This window comes from Pelmatolapia mariae, linkage group LG5 (assembly GCF_036321145.2).
Source record: "Pelmatolapia mariae isolate MD_Pm_ZW linkage group LG5, Pm_UMD_F_2, whole genome shotgun sequence".
In the NCBI taxonomy this organism is placed as follows: Eukaryota; Metazoa; Chordata; class Actinopteri; order Cichliformes; family Cichlidae; genus Pelmatolapia; species Pelmatolapia mariae.
Window position 1 is genome coordinate 22608956 of NC_086231.1, and position 22664 is coordinate 22631619.

The window sequence follows — 22664 nt, forward strand, 5'->3', positions numbered from 1 at the left end:
CCACTACATACATTGTCCGATTGTCACCAGGATCATCCCTTTCATTTTGTGGGATTAGGTCCCTATAAAGAGCGTCCAGAAAAGCCAACAGGTGTTGTGTATTGTATGCACCAATACGAGGAATATGGGTGTGAACGCCATTTTCTGAGATTGCTGCACACATTGTAATATTTCCTCCTCGTTGGCCTGGGACATCAATGGTGGCTCTTTCTCCAATGTGATTTTGTCCACGCCGTCTGCCTTTTGCGAGATTGAATCCCGCTTCGTCAAGATATACAAACGTGTGCAGGGGTTCCCTGGCCTCCAATTCCAGGATACGCTATACAAAGGATGAGAATAAAAAAGTCTGTAATGGTGCATTTGGCACAACAGATTGTACAGTGTGAATTGTAAATAGGATTACAGTAACATGCATAAATGTAAGTGCAGTACATGGCCTAAACTTTTACAGTAAACAGAGGTACATATGCAAACATGTTTTACCTGTACATACTGGTGACGGAGCTCCTTCACTCGATCACTGTTCCGTTCAAATGGTACTTTGTACAATTGCTTCATGGACATTTCATTCCGTCTGAGGACTCTGTCTATGGTGGAAATTGATATTGACTGAATATTTCCAAAGATGGTGTCATCTTCTACGACAGTTCTTTGTATTTCTCTCAGTCTCAAAGCTTTGTTTGCAGCCACCATTCCTCTTGCTGCGGAGTCAAAAGTGGACCTCTTCCACCTCTTCTAGGTTGTCTGGCAGTCCTTTTTGAGATGCAGATGAAAAAAAAAACACAAACACAAATAAGCGCAAACATGCTTACAGTAATTGTTACAGGACTATCATTCAAAACTCCTTTCTTTACAGCATTACTGTATTGTACCACAGCACACTATGCCACACCTGGGCCAAGTCTGCGCTTCAGTTACAGTACGTCTATATGTAAAGATCTATAAGGTCATGTCCGAATGCAAGTCTCCTGTATGACTATGAAAGTGCAGAGCAAATTAGTTTGTGCTGAATAACTACATTACAGTATGCTCACCTGTTTTCCTGACGAAATGTCTGCATAATAGAACTTACAGTAGTTCTCCCAACATTTGGCTGCACCCTTCGACCAGCCTCGGCCATTGTGAGGCCATGGTTTATCACATGATCCACAAGTGTTGCCCTGATTTCGTCAGGAACGTGTCTATGTGGTTGGCCTCTTCTTACCCGGTTTTGTCCTCGTCCTCCACCGATCCTCACCCCTCTTCCACAAGGCTGACGTTCCACGTTCTGCAGTTTCGTAGATTCAGTATGCACCTCATGCCAATCCTGTCTGTTGGTTTACATTATATATATACTTGTAGAGTAGGGGATACTGTAACGCGATTCACCTGTGACTGGGTAGAAGAGGCTTTTCATTGGTTGCAAGTAAGAGTAACACACACCAATTTTCATTAGTGTGAGATAAGGTTCACCTGAGAAAAGTAATTTATGGAGATTTTCATGGAAACTCCTTAAAAATAGGGTTTTCAAAATGGGTGTACAAATTGTTTGACAAGATGTTCAACAATTTTGAGTGCACTGACACAAGCAATGAAATGAAGACTATTAGTTGTATGGACAATGACTATTCAGCCGGTACAAGTATAAATAATTGTGACATTCATGATAAAAGCAAGGAGATAGTGATGAATAGCAAGTCAAAAGTGACCATTCTTTAGATATTTGTACTTACTCAACTGCTTCATGTCCAAAGGCATTTGCATGAAACCGCCACAAGGTTGTGCCAAAACGACTACATGTTGTGGAGGTTGAACTAACTATTGTGCAAAGTTTAATTCTGTTGTGGGAAATGCACCAAAGCAACTGAAAAAAAACTGTAAGTATCTGGCGTTGACTTCACACTCTGGGGCCTGGTGGGAGCGCTTCAAGTTGTATTTAGTTACTGTTAGTTTAGTATTTATGTAGTCCACTGCAAAGCAAATATTTCTGAAAACATTTACTTCAAAACCAGATATTGCAGATTCTGGACCTTCATACTAAACATGGTGCAGCCAAAACATTTTCTTTAATCACAGCATTATTTTGGGGAAAGTAGTTCAATTGCAAGCCCGTACTAGCTTTTAAAATATACCCACTTTATTAGGTATGCTTGTTTAATTACTCATTCATGCAAATGTCTAGTTCAAAGTGAGTCTAGTTCAAATAGGTGGAGTAAAAAGTTGTAAAGTGGTTGTAAAATAGTCAGATGTCAGAGCAGAATGGCCAGACTGCGTCAAGCTTTAAGGAAGGTAACAGGAAATCAGATAACCACTTATAACAACAAAGGTATGCAGAATAACACCTCTGAAAATAAAATAGTGAACAGCAGCAGATGACACTAGTACCACTCCAGCCAGCAAAGGAGAGGAAACGGTTTGAAATTTGCATGGGCTCATCAAAATTGTACAACTGAAGTTTGGAAAGTATTTCCTGGTCTCATGAGTCTCGATTTCTGCTGGTTTGTAGGGTTGGAACTTGACAAACAACCTGGAAGTATGGATCTATCGTGCCTTCTATCAGTGGTTCGTGTTTGTGGTGGTGTAACAGTGTGGAGGTATATTTTCTTTGGGCCTTTAGGACCAATTGTGCATCACTGGTGCCATATACCCAACCTGAATATTACCTATCATGTCCATGGTGTACCTGTCCTGTCATGTCACAAAGGACAGAGCAAACTGGTTTCTTAAACATGAACTTAAACAAGTTCACTTTACTCAAATTCCCTCAACAGTCATCACAACGCAATGCATGAGAGCACCTTTGGTAGATCGGGAGCTTCTCATCATGGATGTGTAACCAACAAATCTGATATAATAATAGCACCTTGTTGAATCTATGCCACCAAGAACTGGGGCAGTTCTCGGTGTGGGGAGTAGGGTATTATATACTTAATTAAGTGGCCATGCTTTAGAAACCGCATGATGACTAATGAAAAGTGTGGGCACGTGGTGTCTCTTAGAAAGTGCTTCATTTTGTGCCAAGAGGAGGAAAAAAATATCGACTTCAAGCAGTTTCAAATGCAAGTGTTTCCAAATTTGTGTGTTCAAGAAAATTCTTAACAACTGAATTATAATCTAACTGCAAAATTATCACAGTTAATCTTTACTTACTATACTACTTGTTTTTTATAATCTGATAACGTAATCCTAATTACATGTAATTAGTTACTATCCAACCCTGCTTACTGAAATCGTTATGGCAATGGCCTGAGCGCTATTTGGGGGTTTGGGGAGAGATGATAAAGCAGTAGGAAGTATTTCCAAGCGTGTATTGTTGAGTTAATGGGTGGTCTGTGCTTCATCAGACAAATAAATACCCTTTTTTCGGATAGTTTGATTATAGAAAACTTATGAACTTCTACATAATGCTGCAGTAATAACAGCGACTGGGTAATTTGACGCAGCAAACAGTCAAAACGCCTTTTTAGTGGGCGTGTTTTTATCCAGCTAACGGGACTGGGTGAGCAGCAGCTTTCGGGGACTTCTCCGAGATCTGTGCTCAATCAATACTACCGATCCAATCCAGCGATCGCAATCACATTTTATTGTAGTCCGTATAAAATGCAACAATCGCGAACGGCGAATTAGCGGCGGTGCTCGTAAAGCTGACGCGCGGCAGCAGTGCGTTTGTTCAGACAGTGGCTCGCACGAGTCATGAAACCGCAGATTAAGTGTTAGGGAAGTTCGATCGCCGTTTTAAAGACAGCAAATATCATTCAGCGAACAGCCTTGCGGTATTTTAGTGGTTTTAGAAGATAACCATAATGCAGAGCGACAAGCCGGAGCCGAGCGAATCCAAGGGCGCCGAGTGTCCGAGCACAGGCGACCGCGAGAAGAAAGCCATGAGTAACGTGGAGGCAGAAACTGACAAACCCAAGGGGATAAGTGCAGTGGCGGTACTCTGGACCTTTGGGAAATGCCTGGGTGCCCTGCTGCCCGTCTACCTTGCCGGATACTATCGGGTCAGCACCAGTCTGCTGGTGTTCGGCATGATGATCTACACGGGATGGAAACATGCCCGAGAAGCCAAGGAGACGCGCCTGAAGTCAGCCATGCAGCTGCTCGACAACGAGCAAGAGTACACATCCACGAGAGTGTCCAAAATCAAGCGAGACCTTCCTGCATGGGTAAGACATGAATGTACCTGATGGTCTGAGAGCATATTAAGCTTTCTGCTGCTGCACTGTCTCCCCCTTAGCCCACTTTGACCTAGATTAACCTTACATTACACAAATCAAGCAAAGCCTGGCACTGGACCATGCAATCACAATACCACTACAGAGGCTACTGTAGGGTGTAATGAGTATTTTTGAGTGATTTATCCCCAGCCAGTAATTATTATTTGCTGCAATGGAACTATGGCATGCACCACAGCCTAGTATAGCCTTGAAAAACTTTGCTGAACCGTTGCTCTTTAGCTCCACAATGGAGTATGCAGTTTTGTAGAACTCTTTGTCCCTCTTCCTTTCATACAAAGACACTTCCTAAATTCATTGCACACGTGTTTAATTTTAAAACGAAACATGTCTAAAAGCACACAGGGGGATTGTTGCTTCAAAAACTGCTCCAAAAACACTCAAACCGTCTAATCAAAACTGAATGGAGAATGTGTGAGGACACTGGACCTGCAGTCTATAGTATATCTTTGTAGTGATTGTAGACAGAACGCAAATTCAGAAACCCACATGTGCCTCTGTCATCTAGGAGTATCTGGCCACACCCAAGTGAGGTTCTGTGGGTTCCTGTTTCAGGAGTGATTAAAATGATTGCGTGCATAACCAGACAGAATGCATCTCCTCAGTGAAGGGTTCAAAACAGATTTCTCAATATTGTCATGTGGCAATGCTTTGTCTGAGAGAAACCTATGAAATATACATGGGGGGAAACACTTCAAGCACTTATACTGCAAAAGTGTCTTGACAAATGATTTACAATGCTTAATGTGTAATAGCCACATCATTTTAAAGTGATCTTTTTATATAACATATCTTCATCCATTTTTTGTTTAGTTTTTGAAAAGCTTTTTCAGTCTGAACTCTGGGAGAGAGCACTGTTGTGATATTAGCAAAGTTGCCGGTCATCTGTGAATGAGTCATTTCCCTTTCCTCTTGTTTGTTTATCAGTTTCTATACACAATTTAAGCGTGTTCATGCCCTCTGTTTCTATCCTTCAGGTAAACTTTCCGGATGTTGAGAAGGTTGAATGGCTGAATAAGGTAAAACATCAGCAAGTTCCTCTTTTTCTTCATCATTTTATTGTACAACTGTCCATATTCCCTCAAGCCCAGCAAACACACTCCGTTCAACAGCCCAGCTGTTGTGTTGATTGACACTTAGTGTGTGCTCGCTGATAAGTACTGTTGCTACCTTAGTGGAAAAAAGGCCACACCCCCACCATTGTGGCCACTCTATCTGTACTGCAGAGGGGAGGCCCGGTGCCAGACAGCCCACTCAACATTTCCATTTCATTGCAGCCTCACAGGAAAGGGGAGGAGCCACATAGCTCTCCAAACTAAAAAGAAACCCTGCAGCCCCACCCCCATCTCCTTCTAGCTCTTCTAGCCTAGAGAAAGGCCTCTAATACAGACATAAAGAAATAAAAAGCATTCAAGATAGCAGGATCACAAGACATAAGCATTAGAAAGCAGACAAAGCAGAGGTTTGAGACTGCTTACTGGAGGGGAGGTCAGCAGATTGCTTTACTGCTCAGGCTTCATGCGCCATAAGAGCAGGCAGCTGATGACTCATTCTCCACTTATGCCAGACTCTAACCAACTGTGGGGTTTTTGTTTTTTCACAAAGTCAGAGGCACGCAAGCAAACTGTGCTCTGTTTTTAGATTCTTTCTCATTGACAATAGACTGAAGACTGCACAGGTTTACATAGCGGTATTAATATTGTGCAGAAAGAACCACATCTAGACCACAGATGTCATACAGCATGTTGTGACCCCAAACAAGAACACTAACAGCTGAGGAGGTTTAGTACACTCCAGCTGTCTCTGTCATTCTTTCTGGTATTTCAAACAGAAGGCAAAAGTTTACTTGAAGCAGTCCTCTCTGTTATGTTTATGAAAGATAAAAACATCGTATTAAAGCATGTGCTTGATATCCTGGCCAGGTCCTGCAGCAGGTGTGGCCCTTTGTCGGCCAGTACCTCGAGAAGCTGCTGGTAGAAACCATCGCTCCTTCTATCCGAGCCTCAAGCAGCCACCTCCAGACCCTCAGCTTTACCAAGGTGGACATGGGGGACAAGGTGATGACACTGAGAGTTTACACAATGCTATGGATTTGCAGCAAAGATCCACACAAGTGATGCATGATGGAGTTATACTGTTCAAACAAATGTGCTTTATGTTTGCTTTAGGCCATGAAGGTTGTAGGGATTAAGGCACACACAGAAAATGACAAGGGACAAGTCTTGCTGGATCTGTATATTAGGTGACTTTTTACCTTTTGCTTTTTACTCTCTCTTTATTGGAATGTTTCCAGGGTGCTCATATTGGTGACATTTTTGTGCTTATATTTTCAGCTACGTTGGCAACGTGGAGATCAATGTTGAAGTGAAACGGTACTTCTGCAAAGCTGGAGTCAAAGGCATACAGGTTTGTCTTCTCATCCAAGCTTAAAACTACTATGTGGTGACATTATTAGACAACCATTTCATGTAAAGTTTTTAAATGCCAATCTAAAGATCCAGAATTCAGTAAAATACAAAGAAAATCTGCTTTTCTTTATTTAGTGATAATTGGCCTTTCTGTTTCTCTTTTGCTTCAGCTACACGGGATGATGCGAGTGATCCTTGAGCCTCTGATTGGAGATGTGCCCATTGTGGGTGCAGTCTCTATGTTTTTCATCCGTCGGCCTGTAGGTCAATTTATATTTACAATTCACCTCCATTAGTCCTTCTCTTGTTGCACCTTCCAACCCCCATTCCTGTCAATAACACGTGTCCTATTGTCTTGTATGCTATTGGTTTGCTATCAGTCCTTATAGATTGCTCTACACAGTTCCTTCTTATCTCTTCCCAGAAACTAGACATCAATTGGACTGGACTGACTAATTTGTTGGACATTCCTGGACTGAAGTGAGTCATGCTGAAAAACCTTGCTTTACACATTATTAATAACCATAGCCTTTAAAGGGAACCAAGTCTGCTTGTTTCCAACTCCATGTTTCCAACACCGTGTACACTATTCAAGAAGCTTTGCATGATCATGATTCACAGTTAAAAATAATCCCTACTCATCCTATGCAGTGATTTTGTAAAGCCCCACAGTTTAGCTATACCTCCCTTCCCTTCTGCAAATTCAAGGCAAATTTCTCCTAGTTGAATGCCCTTCATAAACAGACAAGTGGACGAGGTTTCTCTCTGCTTGCAAGAGATGAACATTTTAGTGATGTGAGCTTGACATCATACAGAACCAAGATCCTGATCAAGATCGTTTGGCTCAGAGGAATTACCTGTACATAGGCTGACTTCATTGTTTGAAACTTCTGTCATATTTAAATGTGCATGCAACATTAACAGTATATTTATAAGAGAAACTAAAGAAAGTACAATATTTTCCCTTTAAAAATGTCGTTTCAATAATTTACTTTTATTGTACAATGAAAATTAAATGATTTTTAGTGCTGCCACTGAAATATTACTCTGTTCTATGTTTAAGTGTCATGTCAGACAGCATGATTATGGATGCTATCGCCTCCTTCTTGGTGCTGCCCAACCGCCTGGTTGTCCCGTTGGTTCCTGGCCTGCATGTGGCCCAGCTACGCTCTCCTTTGCCCAGGGTAAGGCCTGAATATTCATCTGCATATTCAGACTACAATTGTACTTCAAGCTTTAAAACACTAGTATATGAACCTCTTTTCCTCTCTCAGGGTGTTGTACGCATCCACCTACTGGAGGCACAGAAACTAGCAGCCAAGGACAACTATGTGAAAGGGGTCATGGCAGGCTTGTCTGACCCCTATGCCATATTAAGGGTGGGACCTCAGACCTTCACCTCCAAACACATTGACAACACAGACGCCCCCAAGTGGGGAGAGATGTATGAGGTGAGGAGAAAGGTTTTTTGTTTTCTTTGTAAACCATCAGCACGTAAAGGTCTTGGAAAATATTGTCTTTCACACATCATTTCACTTTGTTCTGTATTTGAGGGTTTCTGCTGATATATCAGTCACTGGCATTGTTCATTTTCATTCATGAGGCTGCAGACAGCTTCCATACAAGCCCCTTTGTCAGTCGTCATGTCCTTATGTGTGTTCCGTACATCAGGTTATTGTCCATGAAGTACCTGGTCAAGAGTTGGAAGTTGAGGTATATGACAAAGACCCAGACAAGGATGATTTCTTGGGCAGGTACATATGCATAATTCATGTCCTGGTTGAATCTCATGTTGTCACCTTTCATTTGTCACCTGCATGAACAGTGGGGAAAAGTACTTCGAATGTACAGAGTCTCCTTTCTGTTCTGTTGATCATTGAAATTGCACTACTGTATTTTGTCTTTAATCCTTCTTGTCTTGCACTCCTCCTCCCTATAGGACCAAATTGGATTTGGGCATTGTGAAGAAATCCATAGTTGTCGATGATGTAAGTGAGCAGTTTTCTTTTTTATCTTTGCCACACTGAGGATGATTTTTTTAATCATAAGACGGTGAAAGTATGTCTGAATGTGTCTTCCCAGTGGTTCACTCTGAAGGACACAGATTCTGGACGGGTTCACTTCAGGCTAGAGTGGTTGAGTTTGCTGCCAAGCACTGATCAACTAGAGCAGGTCTGAGTGTCTAATTTTCACTGATGATCAGCTTTTTGTGTGTCATCGAGGAGACTCGTGTTTGTTGTCAAACAATTACACTAAAAGAAATGTTGTAAAATCATCATCTAGGTCCTGAAGAGGAACGAGAGCATCACCAACAAGAATGCTGATCTCCCTTCTTCAGCCATCTTGGTTATCTATTTGGATAAGGCTGAAGCGCTTCCTGTGAGTCAAATAAGTGTGCCTTCCGTGCCCACATTCGTGCACAGCTCAGAGCTGCTTCCTGTGTGTGGTTAAACTAACTGAGCTGTAACTGCTATTTGTTTCGCATTCCACAAGTTTGTTGCCTTGGCCTCAAACCCAGTTGATTCTGTTCCACTGTTGATGAATATGGGTAACTCCATCCAAAACTGTTACACACTTTTCAGACTCTTCTAATTTGATCATATATTAAAAAAGAAAAACAAAAGTTAAAGAAACTTTGGAAGAAAACCCCCATCTTACGGTATTGTTTTTTTCTCTTTGCAAACTTAGACTTCCTGATTGTGCCATGCAGCACGGTGCTTCATTTCAGTTATTTGTGCTGTTGCTATGGTAGCCATGCACACACTTTCATTGTGACCGACCTCATGTTCTTATAATAGTAGATAAATCTATTTGTTGTGCTGCTCTTGGTTACAAAATGTCAGTGTCTTACTCTGTATTCATATCTGTCTGCAACTGTGTATGTTTTAGATGAAGAAGGGAAATAAAGAGCCCAATCCCATGGTGCAGTTATCTGTGAAGGACGTCACTAGAGAGAGCAAGGTACATCTCCTGGGAAAGCCATTTAAAATTCTCTTGATATGTTTTGTTTATTTTTTTGTCATATGCACATTTTTCCGTCTTCTCTTTAGACTTGTTACACAACCATTAATCCACAGTTTGAAGAAGCTTTTACCTTCTTCATCCACGATCCTCGCAACCAGGACATAGACATTCAGGTAGTAGATGATGAGATTATGTACCATTTACTATGCAATAAAACTCATCTTTGATAATCTGACGGGTGATGGTGTTGAACTGTCTTTTCTTCATTAGGTGAAGGATGCTGACCGTGTGCAGACGCTGGGAAACCTGACCATCCCGTTGTCCCGTCTCTTATCAAATTCCAATCTTTCTCTGGACCAATGGTTCCAGTTGGAAAACTCTGGATCAGCCAGTCGCATCTACTTCAATGCGATTCTCAGGGTATATGGGACTAAGACCTATGGTCCTGCACAGTTATAATGTCTAATAAACACACTAACAAAAAAAGTGGAGTGTAGGAAGTGATTAATTCCAAATTCAATTAAGAATTTTTGTCTTTCTGCTTCTCCTTTTTCCCATTTCACCAAAGGTCCTGTGGTTAGATGAAGAGCGCATTCCATCTGATGTGTCCTCCAGCTTATCCCAACAGCTCCCACAGCAGACCTCTCCCCATCCTAGCTTCGCTACAGAGGTAATACAGGACACACCAGTTTTTGTTTGTTTTTTTTTACTTGATAGTTCTTAGGATCTTGGTAGTAGTAGTTTTATTATTATTTTAAAATTTAAAATGCAAATTTTATTTCAGGGACTGCTGAGAATTCACCTGTTGGCAGGTCAGAATCTTGTTCCGAAAGATAACCTGATGGGAGGCATGGTGAAAGGCAAGAGTGACCCCTATGCCAAGATCAGCATTGGGGGTGAAACATTCACAAGCGAAGTTATCAAAGGCAATCTTAACCCCACCTGGAATGAGATGTATGAGGTAAGAAACTGTAAAATTGCGGTGACATTTTAAAGCATGATCTGCGCTTATGTGTGAAAGTAAGTAAGGAATTTGATTTCAAGATAAGTCCTTTACTGTCATAATCAGCTGTGTGCAGGCAGGAATTGGACCCAAACGCAAACTCACCAGAACGGGGACTTAACTCAAAATATAGCTTTATTAACAGAACGGGAAAGAGCGGATACAGAAACCAGTACAAAGCTAAACTGGGAAAACTAAACTCACGGGGAAAGTCACACAGCTAAGAGGGAGAACGCGACAAAGAACTGAGGGAGACGCGGACATAAATACACAGAAGGATAACGAGGGACATGGGAAAACACTGGGAACACAGCTGACACAGATAATCATAAGGAGACAGGGCAGGAGCAAACACAACATGACGTATACTGACGAGAGACTGTCAAAGTAAAACAGGAAGTACACAGAGGCGCAGACAGGAGGGGGAGAGAGAACATGGGGAGAGCACAGACATAACGGGCTGGGGAAAACATGGAATAAAACACAAGGCATGGGGACTCACAGATACGTGGAGGGGGACACAGGGGGTACAGACACGAGTGGAAATCTAGTAAACTAAACTAAACAACCTAGGAACCATGGAATGACTAAAGAACAAAATACAAAAACATAAGAAAACTAAGAACACTGGGTCAAAATGACCCAGGACCATGACACTTTACATCAAATAAAACCAACAAACAAGAAAATAGAGAATTGGACAAAATAAAATGAAATTAAATCTAATTGCGAGTTTAAATAGATGAGTCTTCACCTGCTTTTTGATTGAGTACACTGAGTTTATTTAGTTGCAGTGTAATTAGTTGAAGAGGGTCCTTTGAGATGTTTAACTTGGTTTGCCCCTCAGGTGATTTTAACCCAGCTTCCAGGCCAGGACCTGCATGTGGAGGTCTTTGATAAAGACATGGACATGAAGGATGACTTCATGGGCAGGTAACTACATTTAAATCAAGCATCATATATGCTTATTAGCATCTACACGATCTATTCTAATCTTGTATGTGTTGACATGCAGGCTGAAGATCAGTCTAAAGGACCTCATTGATGCTCAATACACTGATCAGGTGGGCATGTGCTGAAGTGTTAGTTTTTAGGAATGTGGTTAGCCAGCTACATAGAGTTTTAGTATTTTTCAGGTACAGACAGAGAGGAAATTTCAGAAAAATTGAATTTTTTCTCTAAAATTACTTAATTGAAGATAGTTCAGACATAATGATTTCTCTTTGTTTTTCAGTGGTACACGCTCAGTGATGTGAAGTCTGGTCGTGTACACCTGATACTGGAATGGGTTCCAACAGCTTCAGAGTCAGACAGATTGGACCAGGTCAGTAATATCGAAGCAAACCACGGATTAATGAACACCCTGTGCTGAGCTTTATTTATATTCTGCGGTTGCTTCCTGCATCTGTAGGTTCTTCAGTTCTATTCCCAACAGTCCTACAAGAACAAGGCAGTTCCCTCGGCAGGCCTGCTGTTTGTGTTTGTCGAGCAGGCAGATGGATTGTCAGTAAGTCTTTTAATACTGCTTTGTAGGACAGACTGTAGAACTAGGAGCTGACCTTTGGACTCCAAATAAATATTACTGACTGTTGTCTCTTCCTGCAGGTGAAGAAAAGTGGAAAAGATCCAAAAGTAGGAGCAGAGTTAACTCTTGGAGCAAAGTCTCGAAAAACTACAGTAAGACTCCAGCCCTCATCCTGATACTTCTGCTTCTCTTTCAGTACTACGATTGGCAAAGTACTCTATGGATTGACTCTTTTGTCTCGTCTTAAGGTGTGTGATCGTACAACATCACCTCAGTGGAATGAAGCATTCTGCTTCCTGGTTCGTGACCCCAGAGAGGCTATTCTTCTTGTTAAGGTAAGATGGCTTCGGTGTATTATAAAACTTATCCTCATGTAAACAGATCTGTCATATAGAAGTTGTTAATACCAAATATTGTGTTTGTCCAGCTCTCCCACAGCTGGACCTTACCCATGGGCTCTGTGGTTATTCCTGTTCGAGAGCTGCTCTCTGAACCAGAGCTGGTCCTGGACCAGTGGTTCCATCTGGATGGAGCCTCACCTGAGAGCCAGATTCTTTTGAGAGCTGAACTCAAGGTATGTCAGTCTTTGTCTCTCTCAGTTTTTCAGTTCAACTTTTTTTGGTTGTTTGTTTTTGGTTTTTTGTTATCTTCTAAATCAAGCATAGTTGTAGTTTAAGTGAGTCAGAGCATCAAGCGCAGCTTCAATTCCAACATATCAGTTGATCTCAGTGCCAGTCCACAGTTTCTGAGGGCTCAGCTGGCACCTTTCTACACGTCCAACTGGAAAACCTCATATAGGGCACACTATATGAGCCGCTTTAGTTGCTGAACCCCTGCAAGCTGCTTTGCAACCCACCTTTACTCCAGCTCCTCCTATCCTGCTTTGTGTGTCATGTCGGTGTCATAGCTGTTGTCACTGTTGCCTGCTCTGTATTCTTGCTATTATTCTTGCTGTTGCGCCCTCTGCCCATGGCTTTCCATGTTTGCATAGTGCAGCAAAGGAGGTGGTAGAACAAAAATTCTCTTTAATTCTCTCTATAATTTCCTCTTTTGCTCACTTTTTGTTCTTTTTCTAATTTGTTTTTGCAACGGGTGTAATGACTATGTAATAAATAACATAGTTAATTTAGAACAATGTCCATTTAACTACAGATGCTGATTCCAAGCAAATGCCCTGTTACCGCTGATAAAGCTAAGGTGACTGCGGTGTCAGATCCTTCTCCTGCTAAGCAGAAACAGGAGACAGAAAAAACGCTCAAGTAAGATTATTTATTCAGTAAAGTCTATTTCTGTTTAGCCACCAGATTTCCCTCTTAAACTTGGCTGATTTCTAATCGCTGTGTTTTTAGGTCGAGCTCAGTAGACACTCCTCCTGTGGAGACTATTGTCTCTTCAGTGACTTCACATGAAGATGCCGATGCCAAAAAAAAGGCAGCTGATTCGATTCAAGATGAGACTGAAGAAGAATCACCAAGTCCTGCCATAACACAGCCCCCTCATACTTCCCCAGACATCAGCTTTGCCAGTGAGGTAACATCACAACACACTGATCTACAGAAGCAGATACGAGAAGCAGGGCACGACAAAATCCTGTTTGTTAAAAAGCCGCATGGATGAAAATATCCCTCCCTGTAGGGTCTGCTGAGGATCATCCTGCTGGAGGCCCAGAGTCTTGTTGCCAAAGATAAAGTGTTGGGTATGGCAAAAGGCAAGAGTGACCCTTACGCTAAGATCAGTGTCGGTGAATTCAGTTTTAAGAGCAACGTGATCAAGGAAAACCTCAACCCGGTCTGGAATGAGATGTATGAGGTGTGTATGAGGGGCTGCATAAAATCAGAAGGCCTGTTGCCACCTAACATCTGTGACTTTGACTAAACTTGTTTGTGTTCTTTAAGGTGGTTTTGAGGCCTCAGTCAGGACAGGAAATGCAAGTGGAGCTGTATGATAAAGACATGGACAAAGATGACTTCCTGGGCAGGTAGGGGCTAATGTCGAGGTCTATACTTGTTCAGAACTGAGTCAGAGGAACCAGATCACACAAAGATAACTACCTGAGCATAGCAGTTGGTAAACAAGTGTGTATACTGGCAAAAAAAACAGTGTCAGTCGACCATGAGATGATGTTTATCACAGTACACTAGTAAAAAAAAAAACAGTGTTTCTAAATTCAGAATCGCTGAAACAGGACTTGTGCATAATGTGCATAATCTTCTTTGTTGACTAGATTCAAAATCAGCTTGGCAGACATAATCAGCTCCCAATACTTAGACCAGGTGGGTATTTTATATATTTTCTTACTAAATCTGTGTACGCCTTGTGCATTTATAAACTGTAATCCAATGTTTGAGCACCTCTGTTTCAGTGGTACACCTTGAATGATGTAAAGTCTGGGCGTGTCCGTCTGATCCTGGAGTGGGTTTCAACAGTGTCCCATAATAACACCCTAGACCAAGTTAGTGCATGTTTCTGTACACAAACAAAATGCTCCTTCTTTGATTCACTGTGCACATCGGTGCTGAGTCACTAATGTATTTTTTATTTGATTCTCTGCTGCAGGTAATGCATCTGCTGTCTCTGCAGTCTTACCAGAACAAGGCCGTTCCCTGTGCAGCACTCCTCTTTGTTTATGTGGACAGAGCGCACTCATTGCCTGTGAGCCGCTTGTAATTTTGTACAGTGAAAATCATTATGATAGACAGTTTGATTATGAGTTCGCTTATGCACATAAAGTGAAAAATTGCCACTTTTAACTAGTAACCCTTTACTAAAAAGGAAAAACTGATTAAAAACTAACGAATGACAATCATTGTTGGATTTTATGATGTTTCAGAAATGTTTTATATTGTATAAGAAAGTGTTGGATGTCATAATTACGGAGAATAATGTCTGCTGGGATAAACTCTGATCACACTTGAATTGGAGAAGTTAAGAAAATAGATGAAAGGAATTCAAACTATTCATGTAATCTAATCTTTTTTATTTCTGTGTACAGTTCAAAAAAAGTGGAAAGGAACCCAAGGCTGGAGCTGAGCTGGTGTTTGGTAACACAGTCTCCAAAACTAAGGTGTGAAATTAATAATATATGTGACATAATATACTATAACTTCACACCTGATTTTTTTTTTAAAGAGAAATAATTTATTACCATTCTTTATCCATTTTCTGTCTGAAGGTGTGCGATCGCACCAGAGCTCCTCAGTGGAATGAAGCATTCTGCTTCGAAGTACACAATCCCAAAGAGGAGATGCTCATCATAAAGGTAAATGCACTGAATTTGTTACAGTACAATACACAGTACAATACAATAGCATTTAAAGTCTGCTGCTGCCCTCTTCATTTCAAGTGCTGACTGATATCATAAATGTGTCCTTGTCTGTGTAGCTCTCCAGTGCATGGGACCAGCCAATGGGATCTCTGGTAGTTCCCGTGAGACAGCTCCTCTCTGAACCACAGCTGGTCCTGGACCAGTGGATGCCTCTTGATGGAGCGTTACCTGAAAGCGAGATCCTCCTGAGGGCTGAGCTCAAGGTATGAAGATATGTACACTCTACATTAGTGTTACTGTGACTGACATCAAGAAACCCCAAATGAAAATGTGTCATTAACAGATTCTTAACTCGAGGATGGCTGAAGTTCCACGGCCGACTGTGACCACTGTAAAGAAAGAGGACACCAGCACCCACACAGAAAAGGCATCTGCAGCAGCTGGCAAGGAGGAAAAAAGTTCAGAGATGCCAATGCACAAGTGAGTCATTTATGTGTAAAATCTATGATCTAATGTTGGAGCTAATGCTGCTGTACCCGAGACTGTAGTCTTATTCAAAAACAGTTAAAACCAAAGTTAGAAGTGCTGCTAAGGAAAATAAGCAGTTCATACACCTTTAAACATAAATAAGCTTAATAAATGGAAGATATTAAGTGTTCTCCCTGTTGGTGAGTGAAAGTATAGAAAACATGCTCCTTGATGTCATATGCCACTTAAATATAAAGACATAGTTGCACTAGGACTGCACAGCACACAGGATTCAGATGGTATTATGTCTGACAAGCTTTATTCCAGACTTTCATGTTTTTAAGAATAATGTTGCTCTTAGGTCTGTTGCAGTATCAAACCATCCTAAAGAACCTGAAGCAAATCCTGCAACTGCTACAGAGATGGCTCCTCATGTTGAACCAGCACATGACCCATCCCCTGCTGCTGCAGTGAGTCACATCACACAAAAGTCAGTTGTTACTCTGCCCCAGATGTCTGTTTTCGTCTTCATAACGTTAATGTAATTTTGCTCAGCTGGTGGACAAGCCAGCAGATGCAGAAGAGCACCGCACACAGCCCCACAAAGCAGACAGAGGAGACTTTGAACCACAGAAAAAGCAAACAGAGGGGTGAGCTCCATGTGACAGCAAACACAACTATATTGTTCTTTCAGTTTTTCATATTTATGTCATGTTTGCCTCAAACAAACAATTTGAAAAAAAAAAATTTCTGTGTGTTTGGATATGAATGAATTTCCAGTTTGGGCAATCTTGCTCACGCCACAGTGACAGGTCTTCCCACTGACACTAAAAAGCCAGAAGTGGTTCCTGAAATCCCCAAACCTGCTCAGGTTCTTCCACCACACACAACCCCGAGCCAGGGCTTTGCTCAAGAGGTGGGTGTAGTTCTGTCTTTGTTATCAGCATGGAAAGGAAAGCAGTATCGTGTAATTTGCTTTTGAGTTCATATATACATATTCAGATCATTCTGGAGGTCTAATTCTAATGTTTTGAAATGTAGGGCTCCATTAAGCCTGTGTTTTTTCATTTACTCACATTAGACAATATCCTCCCAGCGATTCCATTTGTCCTCAGTTATTAGGTGGGGATAATTAAATAAATGGGTGCTGCTGGGATCCAACTTATCATGTGGGTTTCTAAACAGCCCCTCGTGTCTCTTTCTGCACAGCAGGATTTTCCTTCTTCCTCATGTTATTTTACTTTAAGCTCTACTAGAATGGCCCCCTCTGCTGTTTTGGTTTATCTTGTTTGTACCTGTGTCATACCAGCTTCAAGGAAGAAGAAGGACATCTAGAGGCTTAAAACAAAATGAGCATGTTGCAAATGCAACTTATAATGTAGGATACTCTTAATGAAGGATCCTTTGCTAATTTGAACAAGAAAAACAGGTTTTCATTAAGTAGTTAACCATCAATCAGAGATTTGTTTATCTCTAAAGATTTATCTATGAAAGTGACAAAGGAATGTCAGATTAACAATTAGTAAGCAAGAAATTCCTGTTTTCCAGTCCTCTGTGGGAAGGGCAGAAATGATCTGGATCACACTGAAATGTATACACTGACTTAATAAATCCAACGAACGTATGCTCTGTTCTGTGGTACTTCCTGTATAACACTTGCACTCTTCATGCTGTAGGGGCTCCTAAGGGTTCACCTGCTGGAGGCCCAGAATCTGGTTGCAAAGGATAACCTGATGGGGGGGATGGTGAAGGGCAAGAGCGATCCCTATGTCAAGATCAACGTAGGCGAGGTCACATTTAAGAGTCATGTTATCAAGGAGAATCTAAACCCAACGTGGAACGAAATGTATGAGGTAAGCTGTTTAAGGTTGTTGTTCATTATCTGAGCTTTGATTTGTCTGAAGTAGTTTTTTTTGGCAAATGTTTGCTTCTCTTACTTTTAAACAGGTCGTTGTGAATGGGCACAGCATCCAGGAGATCAAGTTTGAAGCATTTGATAAAGATATAGATTCTGATGACTTTCTAGGAAGGTGTGTTTCCTACTCTAAAGAATCAGTGCTGTGTTTCACTGGTCTAGCTTGATTGCAGCTTTCACCTCAAGCCGTGGAAAATGAAAGATAACACATTTTTATTTTGTTTAAAACAAATTTCCACCTGTATAAAATTAATTGAGAATACCATTTACATTATTATTATTAATCCAGTATTGACTGCTTTTTTCACAAAGCCTGTCTCTTAAAACTCCTGACATCTGGAAATCAGCCTGAAGTAAACATGGTCATATTATGTGAACTTAAACTCTTGTTGTTGTTAATCATTTGCCTGTATTCATGTCCACAGATTCAGTATTAAGCTAAATGAGGTCATAAGATCACAGTACACAGATCAGGTTAGTCATGGAAACCTTGAGCCACACCCTGTCTGTTTTAACTCAGCATTGCCCGTTTTCCTTATACAAAGGGTTTGTCATGCTTCTCTAACAAACATTGTCTCTGTTGCAGTGGTACACTCTGAAGGATGTGAAAACTGGACAGGTTCACTTGATACTGGAGTGGGTTCCTGCAGTGTCAAACACAGCCAGACTGGAGCAGGTGGGCCCTGCACCGTGTTAATAAACTCACTCAATTCAGCCTCGCTCTGTTCATTTAAACATGGAGTAATATGCCTCCAGCCTCCTAGAATGCTGTTGAGCAACATAGCACAACACAAAGTATATTCACGTAGCAAAATAATCACCTGACCTAACTTGCTGTGCTCCATGCCACAGGTGCTGCAGCTTCAGTCTCTCCAGACTTTTAAGAACAAATCTGTCCCTGCTGCAGCTCTGCTCTTTGTCCATATAGACAGAGCACATTCGTTATCTGTAAGTCACCCGCAGTTTATTGACACACTGTGCGCAAGTTGACAGAAACGATCCCACGTGTTGAGTAACTTGAATGCCTCTCTTTTGCTTCATAGTTGAAGAAGAGCGGAAAAGAACCAAAAGCCGGAGCTGAGCTTGTTCTGGGTGAAACAGCCTACAAAACCAAAGTGAGGCTCTTTCTCTCATGCTGCTCTGCAACTCGGTGTGATAATTGCTTTTTTTTACTGCTATATTAATTTTATCATTTCGTCACACTTTATCAGCTCTGTGACCGCAGTACCAGTCCTCAGTGGAATCAGTCTTTCTACTTTGTGGTCCATGATCCTAAGCATGATATGCTTGTGGTGAAAGTAAGATATTTATCTACATCTGTTTTTAAATTTTGCCATACTTCTTGCATTCATTTGTGTGTACAGATTTAATTTGCTTATATGCAGGAGTACTAATATTGGGGTGATTTTCATTCTCACTCTCTTTTGCATCGCAGTTGTCGAGTGGCTGGGACCAGCCAATGGGATCTCTGGTGATTCCTGTCAAGAATCTGCTTGCAGAGCCACAGCTGGTTCAGGATCAGTGGTTCCATCTGGATGGAGCATCACCTGAAAGTCAAATCCTGCTTAGGGCTGAACTCAAGGTGATAACATCTGACAGATAAAAGCAAATGATTAGACTCGTTACTGCACCCTCTTACTGTTATCCTGGATGTGTTTTATAGATACTGGCATCCAAAATGACGGATTTGATTGGCGCAGGGACTTTGCCCTGTGCTGCTTCTGGGTGCGGTTCTGGAAACGGGCAGGTGAAGCTGTCGCTTTCATACGCCTCGCAAGAGAGAAAGCTCATTGTCATCGTTCACGCCTGCAGGTGTGTGAAACAAAACATTTAAATCGCATGAGTGCTGCATATGAATATTATGCGTCTGAGGCTGCGTTAAAGGAAGGTGTTTATAATATTATAACACAACCTCATCATAACTTCATCATAAACCTACCATGTTTCTGTGTGGGGTCAAAAACAGGTTACAAAAGAAATTAATGATAACTCAAAGAATACTTCATGCTATGCTGGCTGCTCCATATATTGAAGAAGGAACTGTATTGCTCTAACATATTGGGACTCAGTGACTAACTGAAAAATAATATGTCTCCATCATATGATATGACAACCTTTTCGCACGAACTGTGAGACCGCTAATTTTATAGGCTAATGCTTTATGTTCATTTAACAGATACTAGATTTTAATAGAGTTATCCAAGGTATGAATGATCTAAATGGTAACAGATTTTCTGTTAGGTAGAAAATATATTCATAGACATTGTGGGCTTTACCAATAGACACACAATGAAACATCTTTAGGAAATGCACTCCCTGTCCAGTGGACACACAGTGAGAGCTGCAACTTATACGTGGTTTCTGAGTTTCTCATGTTTGCTTGTTGTACTTTTGCTTTAAAGTTGACTGTTCATGAACAACTCAAAATGACTACCGGGAAACATCAAAGTGCTCCCACCCCTGCTGGCATGTTTTAAAACATTTTTACAGTTAACTTGTATTCATTATTACTATATTTCATTTTTATATTGTTTATTTTTTTATCCACACAGAGGTCTGTTGTCGCAACATAAGGATGGTGTGGACAGCTATGTCTCCCTCATGCTGCTGCCAGATAAAAGCAAGGCCACTAAGAAAAAAACAGGAGTGAAGAAGAGAGACCTCAACCCCGAATTTAATGAAAGGTTGCACTACCTTTTTTTCTTCTTTGTAGGTTTTGTTATCCCTAAAGATCTGACTTAGTGTTCTAATAATCTTTTTGTACTTTTTTAAAGGTTTGAGTATGATCTGCCTAAGGACGAGATAAGATTCAGACGCCTCAGTGTATCAGTGAAAAATAACTCCTCTTCATTCAGAAGCCGAGACGTCATTGGACAGGTCAGACTAAAATCATATTTGTAGCTCTTCCTGCATCTGTTACATGGCTTTAAATATACTGCCAAACAGCACACTGAGATTCGGTTGGGTAAAATGTACTCCAATCTCCTCACTGTGCTCTAGTTGGTAGCGTAAATTGCATTCATTCCATAAATGTGTTTTATCTTTTCACTCTGAAATGCTCCAAATACAGGCAGAAACTGTGTTTATGCAGATGCTGACATGACATTCCCATTCTTTAGGTGCAGCTCGAGTTGGCTGAGGTGAACCTCGTGTCTGGTGTCACAGAATGGTGAGCAGAAGAGATCTGGTTTCATCCAGACTGCATTTACATTTATTCAAATGCTCAAGCTTGATGGTCATTATTTCTGACCATTTTTATTGACCATCAGGAACTCTTATTATCATTCAGTGTCTGTTCCACCTCATCTTCCAGGTTCACTCTGAAGGATGAAGCTGAATAGAGAGAATAGCTGCTTGCTGATGCCGTAGTACAGCGATGGAAACGTCATCATTCAAATCCTGCTGCTGCTAATCACACCGATGCCTTCTCCTCTGTACTTCTGCACACAGTGCCAGCATGGCAGCCTTACCTGTATCCACCCAGCTCACTGTGTTATAGCATCTAGTATAGAAGTGCACAGCTCTCGTATTCACATACAACCACATACATACAAGTCACCAAAGATAAGTAGAAAGAAGCAGCTAAGTTAAAAAAAAAAGGTGTAAGTAAGTTATGATTGAAAATTATATGAAGAAATTGAATTTAAAGACTGAACAGAGAAAGTGATGGATGAAGTGGCCTGAAGGTGTCATGTTACATTTAATTGCTTTGTTTGCTCCTTGTTGCTGTAAGAGTGTTTTAAATCTTGTTTGAAGTGCAGCAACATTATAGCTTTTAGTTGATTTTCATGTATCACTCATGAATATTAGTGCCATTTCAGTATTTTAATCTTGTTTTGTTTACCAGCTTAAGGTGGATTTTTTTATATTTCACTTTGCCACACAGCTTTTGAGAGTGCCTTTGGAAATAGTTTTTGTATGGTTATTTTTTTTACAGCTAAGGATGTGTTACACATATTTCCCCAGTTATGGTTTAATTTGTGTATATTTGCAAAGGTCATTGATCAGGTGGGAAAATGTTTGTGGAAAGATGGCAACAAAAATAAACTGATTTTGCACAGCTCAAATTTCTGCAGAACAAAAGACTGTTCCTGTATAAATTTGTTACCTTTTGTACTTTGCTCTTTTTATTTTTGAATTGCTTTCTTATTGCTTGTTTGAGGCAGCTATCCTACTCATACAGTAGGTTTACTGCAGGTGTACTGTACATGAAAAGCTCTGACTCTTCCTACTGACTCTAAAAAACAAATGTTTTTGCTTATTTTATTTCAGAATATAAAGAATGAAAGGATGTGTGTAAAGGTAGAAACAACCACATTCTCAGTTCATATAAAAGTTGTGACAGTGTCAAAATCATCTACAGCAAGTAGAAACAAATAGAATCATGAATTTTATTAATTCTATTTTCTAACCGTTTTATATTGTGTATATTTGTGTTACTATTTCTTGTATGATGTTATTGTAGACACAATCACTCCACAGGTTTTAGGGTGGCCTGGTCAGGACATAAAGGGCGGGAATTTAAGGCGTTAATTGCAATTAATTAATTTGAAAAAAATAATAACACATCAAAAAAATAACACATTTAATCGCACTTTGCATTCCAAACAAAGGAGAACTTTGTCAATGCATGATTTCCTGGTATACCGATTACACAGCTAGGTTGCTATGACTGATACCGACGGAAGCCTTGATAAAAGCGTGGTTTTGTGCAAACTGTGCAAAAATGAATTTGCTCACCACCGAAGCACTTCAAACCTATGGTACCATCTAAATGCAAAACATGTTGCAGCAAGCACAGAAACTGTGGGAGCTGTTAGCGCTAGCAGCCCGAGTACCAAACAAAAGGTGTCGGCAGCCCAAACCTGATGACTGGCTTCAGGACTAGAATTAGTAAGTCAA

At 40.9% G+C, this 22664-nt stretch overlaps 1 protein-coding gene across 1 annotated transcript; it reads left to right on the top strand.

Moving 5' to 3' along the window:
- The first annotated feature begins 3477 nt into the window (after positions 1-3477).
- On the top strand, positions 3478-21827 carry esyt1b (extended synaptotagmin-like protein 1b). The gene is made up of 52 exons (XM_063474254.1): positions 3478-4145; positions 5192-5233; positions 6137-6271; positions 6383-6456; positions 6548-6620; positions 6793-6882; positions 7047-7102; positions 7686-7806; positions 7897-8073; positions 8294-8376; positions 8562-8610; positions 8705-8794; positions 8906-9001; positions 9512-9583; positions 9673-9759; positions 9857-10006; positions 10155-10256; positions 10371-10547; positions 11437-11522; positions 11605-11653; positions 11824-11913; positions 12001-12096; positions 12195-12266; positions 12363-12449; positions 12542-12688; positions 13267-13373; positions 13464-13644; positions 13750-13923; positions 14010-14092; positions 14339-14387; positions 14477-14566; positions 14671-14766; positions 15107-15178; positions 15287-15373; positions 15496-15642; positions 15723-15859; positions 16209-16317; positions 16403-16497; positions 16628-16763; positions 17524-17700; positions 17795-17877; positions 18188-18236; positions 18349-18438; positions 18615-18710; positions 18806-18877; positions 18974-19060; positions 19198-19344; positions 19426-19574; positions 20315-20446; positions 20537-20639; positions 20882-20931; positions 21076-21827. The coding sequence occupies exons 1-52, from the start codon at positions 3783-3785 to the stop codon at positions 21101-21103; spliced, it is 5490 nt and encodes a 1829-aa protein (XP_063330324.1). The 5' UTR covers positions 3478-3782; the 3' UTR covers positions 21104-21827.
- Positions 21828-22664: the final 837 nt, after the last annotated feature.

Excerpts from the sequence above, each read along its gene's own strand:
- esyt1b (XM_063474254.1), top strand. The coding sequence starts at position 3,783 with ATGCAGAGCGACAAGCCGGAGCCGAGCGAATCCAAGGGCGCCGAGTGT. Across the intron at positions 10,257-10,370 it reads ATCCTAGCTTCGCTACAGAG|GGACTGCTGAGAATTCACCT; the intron begins GTAATACAGGAC and ends ATTTTATTTCAG. Across the intron at positions 15,643-15,722 it reads TCCTGAGGGCTGAGCTCAAG|ATTCTTAACTCGAGGATGGC; the intron begins GTATGAAGATAT and ends TGTCATTAACAG.